Source organism: Falco biarmicus, chromosome 2, assembly GCF_023638135.1.
Source record: "Falco biarmicus isolate bFalBia1 chromosome 2, bFalBia1.pri, whole genome shotgun sequence".
Taxonomy (NCBI): domain Eukaryota; kingdom Metazoa; phylum Chordata; class Aves; order Falconiformes; family Falconidae; genus Falco; species Falco biarmicus.
In genome coordinates this window covers 122,070,674-122,085,568 of record NC_079289.1, presented here as the reverse complement: position 1 = coordinate 122,085,568, position 14,895 = coordinate 122,070,674, and the positions used below count along the sequence as shown (strand labels likewise).

General features: G+C 37.2%; 1 protein-coding gene across 1 annotated transcript in view; it reads left to right on the top strand.

Annotated features, from left to right (window-relative positions):
- Positions 1-14,895, top strand: part of DCBLD2 (discoidin, CUB and LCCL domain containing 2) — a 46,490-nt gene that overhangs the window by 14,355 nt on the left and 17,240 nt on the right. The window contains exons 2-6 of the mRNA XM_056327813.1: positions 3,613-3,840; positions 8,072-8,209; positions 9,430-9,481; positions 10,832-10,904; positions 14,437-14,570. Of these exons, the coding sequence (XP_056183788.1) occupies positions 3,613-3,840; positions 8,072-8,209; positions 9,430-9,481; positions 10,832-10,904; positions 14,437-14,570 (625 nt within the window). The remainder of the gene's footprint in view (positions 1-3,612; positions 3,841-8,071; positions 8,210-9,429; positions 9,482-10,831; positions 10,905-14,436; positions 14,571-14,895) is intronic.

Here is a 14,895-nt window from a genome sequence, read left to right as displayed (position 1 = left end):
TACACACACACACACATATCTCTGGAGTTGATCAGTGGTATTTGTGCAACTTTGGCAGAAATGATGAAGCACCACTTACATAGGGAGGCTCAAGAGCTACCCTTTTATAGTACCAATAAAATAACATGAGGTTTCGTTCTTCTGCAAGTTTCACTGGAGATGTGATTTTTAGAAATTTCCAAATAGCTCCTGAATGATGTTGCTGCTGCACTTGGCAGACTATCTGTTATTGCATGTTGGACATGCAATGATAATCTTTAAATTCTTCAGGCATGATGTGTCTGGCACTTCTGCTATCACTAACCTAAGTGAAACACACAACAAAATGAGTTCTCAAATGTCCAGCCAGAATTAACTACTTTTAAAAATTGGCTTCATAGTACAACAATGCTGCAGATGCAGTTCAGCACAACTTTTTTTTCCTTTCCATTTCTTTCTAGTATGATTTGACAACAGGTTCTTTAATGTGGATAGGTTAGAGGAGTATTTTTCCTCACATGTTTTCAAGAATGCCTTCAGCAAAAGGGAGATTTGAAATTTGCATTTCCATTAAATTGTGTGAGACAGATTAGTAAGGTTTTCTATCTAGCCACTGGGAACATGACTGATTGTTTCAAGCTACAAGGGGAAATTTGACATTTCTTAGTGATGCATCTTTAAAAGAAAAGTCTCAGTGTCTTTTTAAAACTTATTTTATTTGCATTTTATCTCCTAAATGTGTGTGTGAGGTTGTTTCTGGAGTTCTTTCGCTTTTCTCATCAGAAGGGTGTACCCTGTTCGTCATACAAATGTAGTGCCGGTATTGTTTTATGCTTGAGACAGCTGAACAGCAAACTAGTGAATAAGAGGTTTAAATGAATGTTAGGCATGATCTTTTCTGCTTTTAACTGGAGAAGTTTACAATTTAAGTACAATTTGGATCAAAGAAGATACCTGAGCTCTCCTTTGTCTTTACCTTCCAGCGGCATAGGCTTAAGATGCAAAAGTGTGGGGAAGAATCAGAAATGCATAATCGTGTGTGTTACTGGTATTCCTGGCTGTAAGAACTAGCATTTGTGTGGTTACTGCATTGCAATAACAGGCCCATTGAAATGAGAAATAATTAACTATCAAGTATTCTAGATAGCATAAACATTTCCTTAAAATGCACTCAGAACAATTTATCTGCCCTGTACAGGTGAAAGCTATTATGATTTCATGTTCAAAAAGCCACTTTATTAGTGTATCTGCATAATGTTTTCAATCCGTACATGAGTAAATGGTTGCTTACTGCTGTCACAAGTTAGGAAATGCAGAGAACTGCTTAACTGGCTTGTTGCATTTAAGACGTAACCTAAACCTGACTGCTGCATATGTTGAAAATTAATTTTACATGTCTGCAGTATAAAGAGTTTTGAAATACTAGCCATAAATATCACCATAAATACAGGCCTAGTATATATTTGTTGTTTCGATTGTTGTTAATAACTTCCATGCGTTTCGTAATGTATGTGAGTACTTGCTTGCAAAAAAACCCCAGTTTACTAGCAAAGAAATCAGTATTTTTCTTGACTGTTAATCATATTGTGACTAATAAGGAATCTGACATTTAAATGTTTACTAACTAGTAAACCAAACCCCTACAGGTTTTCAATGATAAATCTTTTACTTACTCTTAGCTTTATAACATGTCTTTGGAAAGAAACCAGGATTAAAGTGATACTCAAGACATGTGGTTTAAGCTACTTGTTTGTAACATTGGGCAATTGTGCCTCACGTATTAGAACAGCAGTAATCTAAGAAAGTGATTTCTCAGCTGTCACCCAAATGGAAATAATACTTGTGATGGGATGGAACAAAGCATTTTAAAGTAAATTGCTAAAACTGGATGAAGAAAAAACATGTCTAAGCAACAGCTTTTCAAATAGAAATTTTGATTTTACTGAAACAGTTATTCTAGTTCCCTTTCCAAAGAAGATGCCTCATTTTGCTTCAAAACTGCTAGCAAGAAAAAAAAAGCTGCAGTTTGCATCTGTTTGTGATTCTGTATATACAAGCAGCACTTAGCTTTTACAACATGCAGCTATTTGTCAGTGTGCTCAGATTATAAAGAGAATAGGTTAGTTAAAATTCTTAAATATGTATACAGTTTTTGTTCTTAAAGCTAAGCTTACCTTTCATGTTTAGCAGAGGAACTACATATGCTAGTATATGGTAGGAAACACTTTGACTGACTTCTAGCTGACAAAACAAACATCTGTTGATACAAATTATGTTGAGCATTGTGAACTTCTGGAGTGCGGGATTTTGACATAATGTTAAGTCGGTTATAATCACTTGGGAAGTACTATACACAGGCATGAATTCTGAAGGGTGGAATGGACCTACAGTTAATACATGTATTTTGAGTGGTGTAAAAGACATTTTTTAGCAGCATATCTAACCTGATTTTTGACTTTGCTATTTTTGCTTATGTTACTTTATTGAAGATCCTGAAAGGTCCTCATTGCTTTTAGGATAGTGTGTACAGGTCTTTTTCAAAAGATCTCCAGACTTTCATGATGCTGTTCCTGGCATACTCTTTTCATGAGACTAAATTCAATAAATAGGCTTTTTAGCCTCCGGTGCTACAAAAATAAACCTGAAATGTTACAAGGCTTATTTTCTGGGGCTTAGGTTACTGGAGGTATTAATTCTGCTGGGTGTGCCTTTATGCTCAGGAATACTTTGTTTCATCTTGATTTATAAAGAGCCAGTGATGGCCAGTGTTCTGTAAAGAACATTCTGATTTCCAAAACAGCCCAGATACTCTTAAGCTTCTTCTACTACGTACTGGGGGGAATTAATGTCTAGCTGAGTAAATAGATTTATGGGTTTGCTCTTTATAGTTTGATTTTGAGAATACACAATTTGTGCTGGTTTTTTCCCACTTGTTAAATAAGTTGTCTTTAGCATTGTTACTACTGTTTAAAATTAATACTCAAATGTTAGGTAGAGGGCTCATTATAATTTGTAATCAATATGTTGTACAAATCCAGAAAAAACTAGCATGGCCTCTAAAGAACTGTAAAAAATTAACTACAGTGTTAAAATTGTGCTATATTAGAAAACAGCACACCAACAGTTTGATGATAGTCAGGCCTGGCAGTTATTTTCAGTAGAGTATTTGCTTTCCATTGTCTTTATTCTTTTTCATTATGCTGTGGGTACAGCAAGAAGTAAAACAACTGATGTGCTTTTGTTTTATCAGTGGGTTTCTCCTTCCTTTTCAGAACGTGTTTTTTTCTGTACATAGGTTTTGAGGGAACGTGAGATAGCAGGGACACTTTCTGTACTAACTGTGCAATTTCTTAAGTAATTATGGAGGATTTTTTGTATGGTTGAGGAAGCTGTAGCAGCTCTCTGATCACCTGTGATGAGAAGCTAAACATTAGGCAACATTGGTTGAATGTTATTTTCTCACAATAGCTGTTTCATCTGCATGTGACTTACCCTGGAGTTTTCTTGCAATATGATTAGTATGGTTAAGAAACCAGCAAATCTTACACCACTGCTAAAAAACAGGATGATGAAATTGCCAGTGAAGCTGCGAAGATGAACTCGTGTTGCTGATTTGTTTTTATTCTTTTGCAGGTGATGGATGTGGGCACACCGTTCTGGGCCCTGAAAGTGGAACTCTTGCTTCGATAAACTACCCACAGACCTCTCCCAACAGCACAGTTTGTGAATGGGAAATTCGTGTAAAGCCTGGGCAGCGAGTTCAGCTCAAATTTGGTGATTTTGATATTGATGACTCGGATTCTTGTCATTCCAGTTACTTAAGAGTTCACAATGGGATTGGCCCCACAAGGGCAGAGATAGGTAGGCGCTTTTACTGTTGGTGTTTGAAAGCTATTGCCTTGTAAAGAACTTGGATATACTGTTGTTACTTTTCTTACTTTTTAAATTTCTCCTTGTTTACGTGCTCTGAGCATAGAGTAACTACTAGGTGTTAAGTTTTTTTTTGTAGCCCTGGAAAACTGTAACCGTTCAGTTTGATATTGGGCAGGGTATGACCTTGTCTGAATACATCATGCACTGCTTTGTACAGTGTGGGTTGTGAGTCTTATGAGAAGTGATGAAAAGAAGGAAATTTTCATTATTTACAGGAATCTCAAATAAGGTAAAGAAAGGGATTTTAATAATTTTGTAATCAGAGTTGTGTTTTTCCTGAACTTTGTATCAAGGAAACACAGCAAAACTGTGAGGAGTGCTCTCTGTACCTCACCTCATGAGAAAAACAGCCATCAGGGACCAGTTTTAATAAATTTACTACTGGTAGTACTTCTAGAAAGCATAGCTAAGGAAAGATTCTCTTATATGCTATAGGGGTCTTCAGTGCAGAGAGGGAGTACAGGTGCAACTGTAACTATATAAAAATAAAGAGGTAAAGAAAACAGTAATCTGTTTTCTTTTTCTCTGGTGACATGCCCATTTCAAGTATGCTTACCATTATTGCTCAGCAGATGAACTCTTTGTTTAGAACGCCAGAGTATTCTTAATGTAATTCTTAAATAATTGCATTTGGTTTACTGTTACTAAAGCGTATGTGGACATATCTTCTTGACACAATTCCTATATCCTAAAAATGTGCTGAAAAAAAGATGAGTAATAATGATAGCAGAACATCCTACCTTTAGTTCGTGCATACAACAACTAGATGCTGAAAGCAACACAGATCCTAAAATAATCTTTGATTCTTCAGATTTTCAAAGGAAATTTAACTGTAAGGTTTGTTTTTTCTCAGACATCTTCAGTAGTCTGTGAAGTTCTTGTAAGCAGCAGAGAGGGAGATGCAAAACTATGAGGATCATATATATCTTAACTGAAATGCTTTTCTTTTTATATGGAATCGCTCTGATTTGAGCTAATAATACTGCCAGGATTAAAGGATGTCAGGCTTGAAAAATTGTGTAGTTCAGGTGTCCCCCATTTTCTGATAATGTCCATAGTTTAATTTTTCTCCTCTTTAGAGGACAAAGTGAATCTCATGACTGTACGGCAGGGTTTTTTTCAAATAGCAGTGTGACATTATCATCTACATCAAGGTATATGTAGGCTTTTAAGACCCCTGTGGTTACTTTCCATAAAACTCAAAACAAATTGTCATTCTTCTTTTAGCAAAATTAGTTGTTACTGTGCAGATTAAAGCTTTAGGAAAGAAAATAAAATTAATCTGCAGAGAGACAGAAAGAGAGATTTACTTCACCAGGATTGTTTTTGTGCAACTCAAATGCTAATTCTGCTACACTGAGTCTTTTTATAAAGAGGCTAGTGGAATGTTAGCTTTTTTAATCCTCTTTTCCAACTGTTTCCTAGGTAAGCGTGTGTGAAAATCAGTATGTGCTTGGAGTAGTTGAGCCACACTTGGCCTAAAATAGGAAACACTGCAGTCCTTAAATGGCAAGGAACATTGAGTTCTGATAAGTCTATTACTCACTTGTAAAAGTGACTTAATGGTTTCAAGTAAATTTTCTACTTCATTTATTTCTCTTGACTTTCAGCTGTTCCCAGCTTGTGTAGTAGCATGGTATGTTGAACAAATATGTGTGTTGTTCTACTTTTAAATAAATTAAATCACAGAACAAACAGTGATATTAACATTGACAGATACAGATGATGCAGATTCTTGAATGTTCATATTTGAAGCAACAAACACTGGAGGGATTAAACAGTGACCTGAATTTGTTTGGAAGAAATCTGGATTTATCCTAAGTTTTTTCATTCAAGACTGCTAGCATGATCTAATGTTAAAATACTTGTATTACGTAAAATCTGAAATTCAGTGATACCTACTTTAACGCAAAATTACTTAAAAATTGGCTGATTAGATTAAAAAGTTGTTAGTGGGTTAGTTCACCGACAGAGGTTTCTAATGAAGCTTTTAAGGGCTAGTTCTAATTCCAAGCCTTTTCGATATTTACCAATAAAACAAAAGAATATTCAAATCCTTGGTTTGAAATTTGTCTCTAGTTTAAGTAAGATCTAGAGGTAGTTTTTATTAGCTTTCATCACAGTCCAATCACTGTGTGTCTACAGTCAGATTTACTTATTTAGTACATGCAGTGTAATGCTAGACCTACAGGAGCAGAGAATGTAAGCTGCTGTGGGAATTCCCTCTCCTGATGCAGTGTTGTTGTACAAAAGTACTTGGGGTCATTCAATGCCTAAATACAGACAAAATAGAGAAATTACATCTTCTGCACGTACCATTGACTGAGGTGTCATGACAGTAATGTTTTGTCCATTTCTAGTGCTTGCTTTTTAAAAAGATTGCTAAAAATCTGGTGAGAGGCCAGTGAAGAATTAGAAAAATGATTCATAGTCTCAAAAGTATGTCTTGCCATGCATCATAAAGTGCATCAGTCTACAGTTTGTCAAAGGCTGTATCTCCATGGTACTAGCAGCACTGGATAGTTTAGGCAAGCTAGATTTAAATGTCTTGCCCTGTATATTTGTCAAAGAAGAGGAGATATGGTTTCTTGAGGACATTCTGATCTACCCTGAGAGGAGTCTCATTCTGGTCAATTGTGTAACAAAACAAAACTTAAAAAACAAAGGAGAATAAAAGTGGTAGTTGAAAAAATTACGCAGTTCATCATAATAAATGCAGTTAATCATTGAAACATGACTTGGAGCAGAACATAGGGTCAATATGGAGATTTGGTAAAAGAGAACTTATTTCTTTGTATCTGTTGCTGATAACCAGTTTAAGTGGTGAGTTGAGGTAAGGTTATATTTGTATAATATTATAAATTTCATTGAAGTATTGTAAAATCTATTTTCTCTTTTTTCATTAGAATATACTCTTGCTTTGTTCAAAAATATATGAATAAGCAACATTTACAAAGCCTTGAATAATGATAGGAATTTGTATTTCTAATTTTTAAATTTATTTGATCAGTATTTGAGAGTGCAGTTCACTTTTTAAAGGAATTTGACATGCATGTTATATTTGTGTTGCATTGTATTTGTTAAGAACTATTCCTGCAGTACAGTGTTATTCCACTCCCTCTAGTTCAGTTTCGTAATTTGCCTTTAGTTGAGAAGGGAGCCTGGCTTCTTTTTTTTGGTGTTTTATGATATAACATACTTATGCTCAAGAAAGCAAATAAATTAATGTTAGACTGAAACATACGCAGTGTCATTTGTTGCTGGTGATTATCCACTTCGATTATCCAGTGCAGAATCTTAAATAGTGTTATAGATGGTTTACAGTATTGAGTGATCAAGGGAGCCTATAGAACAGGTTTGGTTTTTCTTTTTTTTCTTAACAGGTTAATAAAATGGTCAGTGTTTTATTAAAGTTTCTAATTAGTAGAAGTGCAGAATTCCCTATTGACTTGGGTGCATTTAACAGACATTCATCCAGGTAAAGACTTTTGGCAGTAATTGTGGGACTTCGTAGTGCAAATACTGTCAGCATCTGCAGACTCCAGCATCTCAGTTTAAAATGTATAATTTTTGATGGCAAGAGAAGTATCCAGATGCAGAACCTCTCAGGTTTTATAGGTGCAGCAAACCAGAAAGTGAACCAACTGGCAGTTTATATTGATGGTACTTGCATATACTTAATGCTGAAGTGCCGTGAGTCATGCCTGCTGCTGTCCTAAATGAAGAAAAGCAGTTGACAGAAACCATGAAATAGTAAACGATAAAGAAGTGCCCCAACAGCTGGGGGAGGAGAAGAGCTTTTTTCTCATTTGCTTCTATAGGTGATTCTTATTGCCCTAACTTGATCCCATTCCCTAACAGATTTCTCACAGTCTTTGACGAACTGGCTGTGAGAGTTATGCATGGCTAGAGGTGAATGGGATAAGGTCACATTTATTTGCACGTGTTAAGGGTATGAGAGTTTCTTACCTGCTGACAGTGACAAATGTGGTACCCATATTCTTCCATTTGCCTTAAATGGACACTGATGACATCATTTCATGTCACGCACATGGATTTGTTTTTGAATATACACCAGTAATGTGAGCTTACACTGCAATTGAAATAAGATGCCTATTATGTATGTTGGTTTTGGTCTGTCTCCCTCTTCTCTCCATAGGAAAATACTGTGGGTTTGGCTTTCAAATGGATGGTTTAATTACTTCAAAAAGTAATGAAGTCACAGTACAGTTCATGAGTGGAACACACACTTCTGGACGTGGATTTCTTGCAGCTTATTCAACCACTGACAAATCAGGTATTTATTTGGTAATTTTTCTGTGCTGGTAAAATCAGAGCTGTCTCATAAAAACACGTAACTCATTTATTTATTCCCCTGACCTCGCAAATTAACTTCTAAAAATGAAGACTCTGAATGCAGTCTTCCTGATACTTCTGCATAGGAAGTGAGACCGGCAGTTACTGTAAGTTGCTGTAGTTTTAAAGAAACGGTATCGAAGTTTACCTTGGATAGCAGAAGAAGAGTCATAGTTATCTTTACGAATGAAAGAACTGCTTCAGATAAAGGACAAAATACATTTTTTCAGGTACTAGTCAAGCTGGCAGATAACTAACAAGTTTTCTTGCTGAGATTTATATATTGTATACAGACCAACCTCACAGAAAATTTTATTTCAATAACAGTATTGAAAAATCCCTCAGCTCTTTAATTATATCATCTGCTGACTACTTTTTAGTCTTTTTGCCAGTTCTTGTTTGTTATGTGGTTTTGGTTATTCTGGCCTCTGAAAGAGGTTGCTGTATTTGTTTTGCATCTCCTTCCACTCATTGTAAAGGTGTGTGACTTACGTGGTCCAGAAGGAAATGAAGGATTGCCAGCAACAGCTTCACAAGGCAAAAGGCTTGAGAAGACCCCTTCTGGAAGTAATGCTAAAAAGAGCAGATAAAGAGTTTTAATTTTTAATTTTTATTTTGTGGTTTTCCTGATGCTTTTCTCTGTATGTGTGTTTCAGACTGTGCGTGCTGAAACACAGCAGAGAGAAATGTGAAATGTGAGATATTGGTCATGGGTGCCAGTAACATGGCTCTTAATAGCTTATTCCCTGTGCTGCCTGGTTTCAGTGCTGTAGGACTGTTAAATGCTGAAAACACAGGCCTGTTTAGTCAACTTACTTAATTTTATGGAAAGATCGTATGTTTGTGTGTCTGAATTATCTTAGGATCTCTGCACTATAGCTATAAATCAAAATTAAGCTGCACAGAAAATGTTTTTTGTTGTGTTTCTCTTCTGGTCTATGTCACATTCTCAGTGATTTCCCAGTTACTCAGCCAAATTATCAAGGTTCTACTGTAATACCGAATCTGTTGCAAGAAAATTTAGTAGGAATGTAGTTTTTTTCATTCTGAATCTTTTGTTTAAGCCACAGAGGCTCAAATGTATATATTTGTGCACTTGAGGAAGCATATTCAAACTTATTGTCTTTATCATCCTCTTGACCTAACATTTTTTCTTTCCAGACCTAATTACCTGTTTAGACAATGCAAGTCAATTTTCCGAACCAGAATTCAAGTAAGACTGACTTTTACCTGTTTCCCCCCAGTCTCTTTAGTGATGTCGTTTTAATGTTTCTGCTTCCCTCTGTTACTTATACCTGATGCAGCTTGAAAATTGGCTGTCCAGAGAACCTAAGAAACAAACTAATTAGGGTTAGAGCCAAATAACTTTGACATTTGCGCTCCTCCTTCCTCCCTCTCTCTCTTTCCTGTTTTTGTTACATATGTGCAGCATACAGTAGAGCCTCGTTAATTTGCACTAACACAAAAGCGCCAATATTCACATAGAAAGAATATTGCTTTTAGAAACCTATATTACAGCAGGTATACACCTTAAATACTGCAATTCCTATTACAGTTACTTAAGGAGCACTAAACTGTGAAATGTGTTAAAAATTACAAACCCATTTCACAGTTTGGTGTGAATTAATGAGATTCTGTGGAGACATAAAATGCTGTACCTTCTGGTGGGGGAAACAGGCCATTTCCATGTTTTATCCTTCTCCGTTTCCATCTAAAGCAGGGACAGTGTTTAAAGCTGCAGACTGTTGTGAAGTACATAAATACACTTTCTGGAGAACTTCAGCCCCGGCATTATTAAATGTTTCAAAGTGCAACCTTTGCCTTTCTCTTTCATTTCCCCAAGTTCAAAATAGGCTTCTTATTGTAGGTTCTGGCCTTATTCAACATGTGCTGAAGTCTGTGAATCCCACTATTTTCATGGTACCTGCAACATTGCTTCAACTGCTGTTGAACTGCAGTGAAGATGTTAATAGTTTACTCCAGCTCATTGTTAAATCTTGAAGGTCTGATAGTTTTTGTATGTGCAATTTGAAATGGCACAAGAACACGAACATGGGCTTGCATCAGAGGTGCAGACATCTTGCCTCTTGCTTTTCAGGAGCTAGTAGTATTAACTGAATTTTGCCAGTTTTTTGCTATCAAAGCATTGCCAGGAGCTGTTATGAAAGAGCATTACTTTTCATATGTGTTACTTAAAGATGCAGAATAAATAGATATGCAAATCTCTTATTTATAAAATATAATTAATTAATATTGGTACTTACATGACTTTCAGTTTAAAGAAGCCATGCAGTATTTATGTTATAAAATGCTGGCTTTATTAATTTATTGTATTGAGACTGGAACTTTCAACTTTTCTCAACTTTTTCAAGTCTGTTCTGTACTTCTATTCCTGAGTACTTTTTTGTCTGATTTGATACGTCTTCCATTAGGATGTATCCTTAAATAGTGATATACGAATGATAACAGCGCATTGTAGATCAAAAACATAGTGACTATTCTATAATGTTGTAAGTGTTGTAGTTGCATGCATATATTTACTTGATATTTTCTTCTCTTCCAGTAAGTACTGTCCAGCTGGATGCGTGATTCCTTTTGCTGATATTTCAGGCACTATTCCCCATGGATACAGAGACGTAAGTAAAAATACTGTGGGCTCACATGAATTTTGATAAAACACGCAGTGTATAATTACAAGTCAATTGTAGTTGTTCACATTAGTTCTGCTGCTTGGGTTCTGGAATTTGTATGTCCTGAAGTGAATAGCATGGTGCTCACTTTTTTGCACAGCTGGTGAATGGCTGGTGCCTCAGATGTTGCCATCTCCAAGGAGTTAAGTAGTGAAGTAAAGACTCAAGTGTTTTTGTAAGGCCTGCTGAGAAGGGTGAATTGATCAAAATATTGTTTTCTATTTCCTGTTTTGTTTTTGTTGGCTTTCTCAGGTTGGGAAATTCAGATTCATAAAGAGAAAACCAGTTTTTTAATGATGTGGTTTAATCTCATGGTTACCTTAATTTTTTATTACAACATGATAGATGAAATAATATTTATACTCAGCAGCTATAAAACTATTTGCAAAACAGAGTTCATACTGTAATAGTTCTATAAAATGAAAATCTTTAATAATGTACTATTTACGTAGAACACTACAAAAACCTGCACAATTTTTCTGATGTAAGCTTTTGCAACTGGATTAGCATACCTGCTATAGGACTGGATAGTGTTTGTTTTGTTTATTTTAAAGTTATTATTATTTTTCCAGCAATGTAGTAAAAAATTACAGTAAACCTCTGTATTTATGAGAGGACTGGAGCACCTCTCCTGTGAGACTGGCTGAGAGAGTTGGGGTGGTTCAGCCTGGAGAAGACAAGGCTCCAGGGAGACCTTACCAGCCTGCCAGTACCTGAAGGGGCCAACAGGAAGGATGGAGAGGGGCTTTGTACAGGGGCATGTAGTGAATAGGGCCAGGGGTGGTGGCTTTAAACTGAAAGAGCAGAGATTTAGATCAGGTGTGAGGAGGAAATGGTTCAGTGTGGGGGCGGTGAGGTGCTGGCAGCAGAGGCTGCCCAGAGCAGCTGTGGGTGCCCCATCCCTGGCAGGGCTCAAGGCCAGGCTGGACAGGGCTGGGAGCAGCCGGGGCTGGGGGAAGGGGTCCCTGCCCATGGCGGGGGGGGCTGGGGCTCAGTGATGTTTAAGGTCCCTTCCAACCCAAACCATTCTCTGATTGTGTGATCTTAAAATATTCTTTTAATAAGCCATTAGGTCTAGCACAGAGGAAAGACAATTTTAAAATGTTAGTAAGCAAAGATTTTAATATTAAATACAAACCCAAAGTGTGCCTCTCTGATGATCTTTTCTCAAATATCTGTAAATCCTAGGCTACCTGCTTAAATAATTACCCATTGTATAAATGTCACCACAGCATAACTGTGTTATATGATCTGGTCCACAGTGAGTTCTTATTGAAACGGCTGCAAGATAGTTTTTGTAGCTAGTAACAAGATGGAGTTGTTTTTCTATCAAACATATTTGCAGCATCTGTAGGAGTCCTGTTTGCTGGGAATTTTTTTGCCAAAATCTGGAAAAACTGTTTTTTATAGAGGAAAAAGGAAACGTTAGGAAATAATGTCCTGTGGCTTTCTTTTTGTGTACTTCATTGCTCCGAATAAAAAAGCAGATAATTTCCCAGAAGTCAAGCTGTGTGGAAAGAAATCAAATTGTCCAGCACTGCAGACCAAATTACAGGTAGAGATTTCTCCTGCATCTCTTTCAAATGATCAGCAGCTGCTTGCTGCTTTTAAAAATACCCTAAGTCTTGGTTCTTTTCTATGTGACCAAGTCCTTGCCGCTGACTTGGACCTCTCATTGCTGACATCTGGTGAGCAGGGAGGGGAGAGAATCCCATGCTCTTACTTTCAGGGGAAAGTAGGAAAGGAAGGGGGAGCTGTGTGCATGAGCAAGACACAATTACATTTATTTAGAAAGCTTTTGGGATGTTTGAGAGCTGGGGAGTAGGGTTAAAGTTTTTATGTGTGAATATACTGTGGAGAGTTATTTTTGGAGAAGTCTGGTCAGCAGGTATTTTTGCCAGTGAGCTTGAGATACAGGGGCATCCTGGCATGCTGCACCATGTAATTCTTTCTAAAGAAGCCACAACGGAGAATGTTGTTCTGTTTTTAAAACAATGTGAGAAAGAAAAAAAAATCATCTATGAAGCCTTCCTTCTCTGGAAAGGACCTGCTGACTCCTTCGGAAAGAATTGTGGTGAGGCTCTGTAGCACCCAGTGGGCTGGCTGGCAGAGCAGTGCAGCAAGTGCGTTTAGTAGTGACAGCTAGCAGTGGACTTTGTTTGGGGGAGCAAGTGTTAACAGTAAATAAAAATCTGCAGGCATCATCTATTGTTTATTGACTTGAGCAAGTCTGCATTGGGATACCACACTAGTAATAAGAAGCTAAATATGGTTTCTGGGAAGTATGTTGGGAGATAACCCAGGTGGTCCTTCACAGACAGCTTGGGCCCACTCGATCTAAAATTCAGGTTGATCCCTGTCTCACCGGTTATGATCAAGGGGCTGCAGAATGCAACGTGCCTGTGCATATCGCAGTGCTGCACGTTGCAGGAACGCCTGTGAATAGCTCTCTGTGCCCGTTGCACTGTCTGCAGCCAGTGATCTCCCAGAAGCCATGGTACAAAGCCGCTGCTGCTAAACTTCTTTTGGAACTGGACTGTTTCTCTGCTCCTGAGCACTAGGGTGTTTCTTGGTTAAGCCCAGAAGGGTTTGGTTCCCAGCTGGAGAAGATCTCCTGGGCTAGCTTTTGTCCAGGAGATAGAGGTGTCCTGCTTTGCTCCCTCTGTGGTGCATCCGAAGGTCTCAGCGTGGTGAGTCAGCCCTGCTCTCTGTGGCGCAGCTGGCCTGCAAGCCAGCGAGATGGCAGCGCCACTGTGACACTTGTTAGTGGATCTGGGCTAACGCTCGTTCAGGGAGAGAAGGAAAGAACAGGATGTCCTGCAAAAACTTTTTGCATAACTGATCTCCATTGATTCTGTATAACCTAGGTAATCGGCTGCTTTAGAATTAATTGTATTCATGTATTACTGTGGGTTTATATTGTATTCATGTATTACTGTGGGTTTATATGGATCAGAGTGCTGGGTGGCTAAACCATATTTAACCATGAATTAAAATAAAATATATAACCCATCAGCTAAAAGCTATGAAATCTGCAGTGCATCACTCCTTAATTGTGAGAAAATGGAAAAAAAAACACCTTTCAGTGTGCTTTCTATTAAAGGGTTTCCTATGTATTAATGTATTGAACTCTGTTGTCTAACGTGATAGATTTATTGTAGACTGAAAGTCTGGCTGGCTGGCTTTTTCAAACTGATTCACCTTTGTAATTTGTTTGATCTTATTTAATTACAAGAGTTACATTCCAAATATATCTGGATGAGGACACAGTGAAATGTAGGACCTTCTGTTTGTATAAATTCTATAATAAATCAAAGATGAATGGTTTCTAAATAATGGAGATAACAGTTAAATAAGAACAGTATCTTCATGTAAGAATAACAAAGACTAACTGGACAATGTAGCATTTACAATATACAGTATAGTATTTAATTTTTTTACAACGTAGTGTTAAATTTTTCTTCCCCCCCTCTTCAAGTCATCATCACTTTGTATGGCTGGTGTTCATGCAGGCGTCGTGTCAGATACGCTGGGTGGCCAAATCAATGTTGTAATCAGCAAGGGCATTCCATACTATGAAGGCTCCCTGGCTAACAATGTCACCTCAAAAGTGTAAGTATACTTCCCATGTTCTCTTTTTCTTTAGCACCCTAGATCTTGGTAGTGTCCCGTTGCAGGATGAATTTCAGCTAGTGGAGCTGTTCTGTGGATAGGTTCTCTTCTGTAAGATTCTCAAAATGCTCTTTTGCCGTGGTGTGATTGTTTTACCAGATATTTTTAACCTCTAGATTATAAAGATTAATTTTCCAAATTCTGCGAGGAGGTTTTATCTTGCAAAATGTGTGGCATGACCATAAATTCATAGTGGTTTGTGGAAAAGTAATAATTTAATGGCAACTTTTTAGTTGCAGGGAAAAGACTCTCATTTTATTTCAGA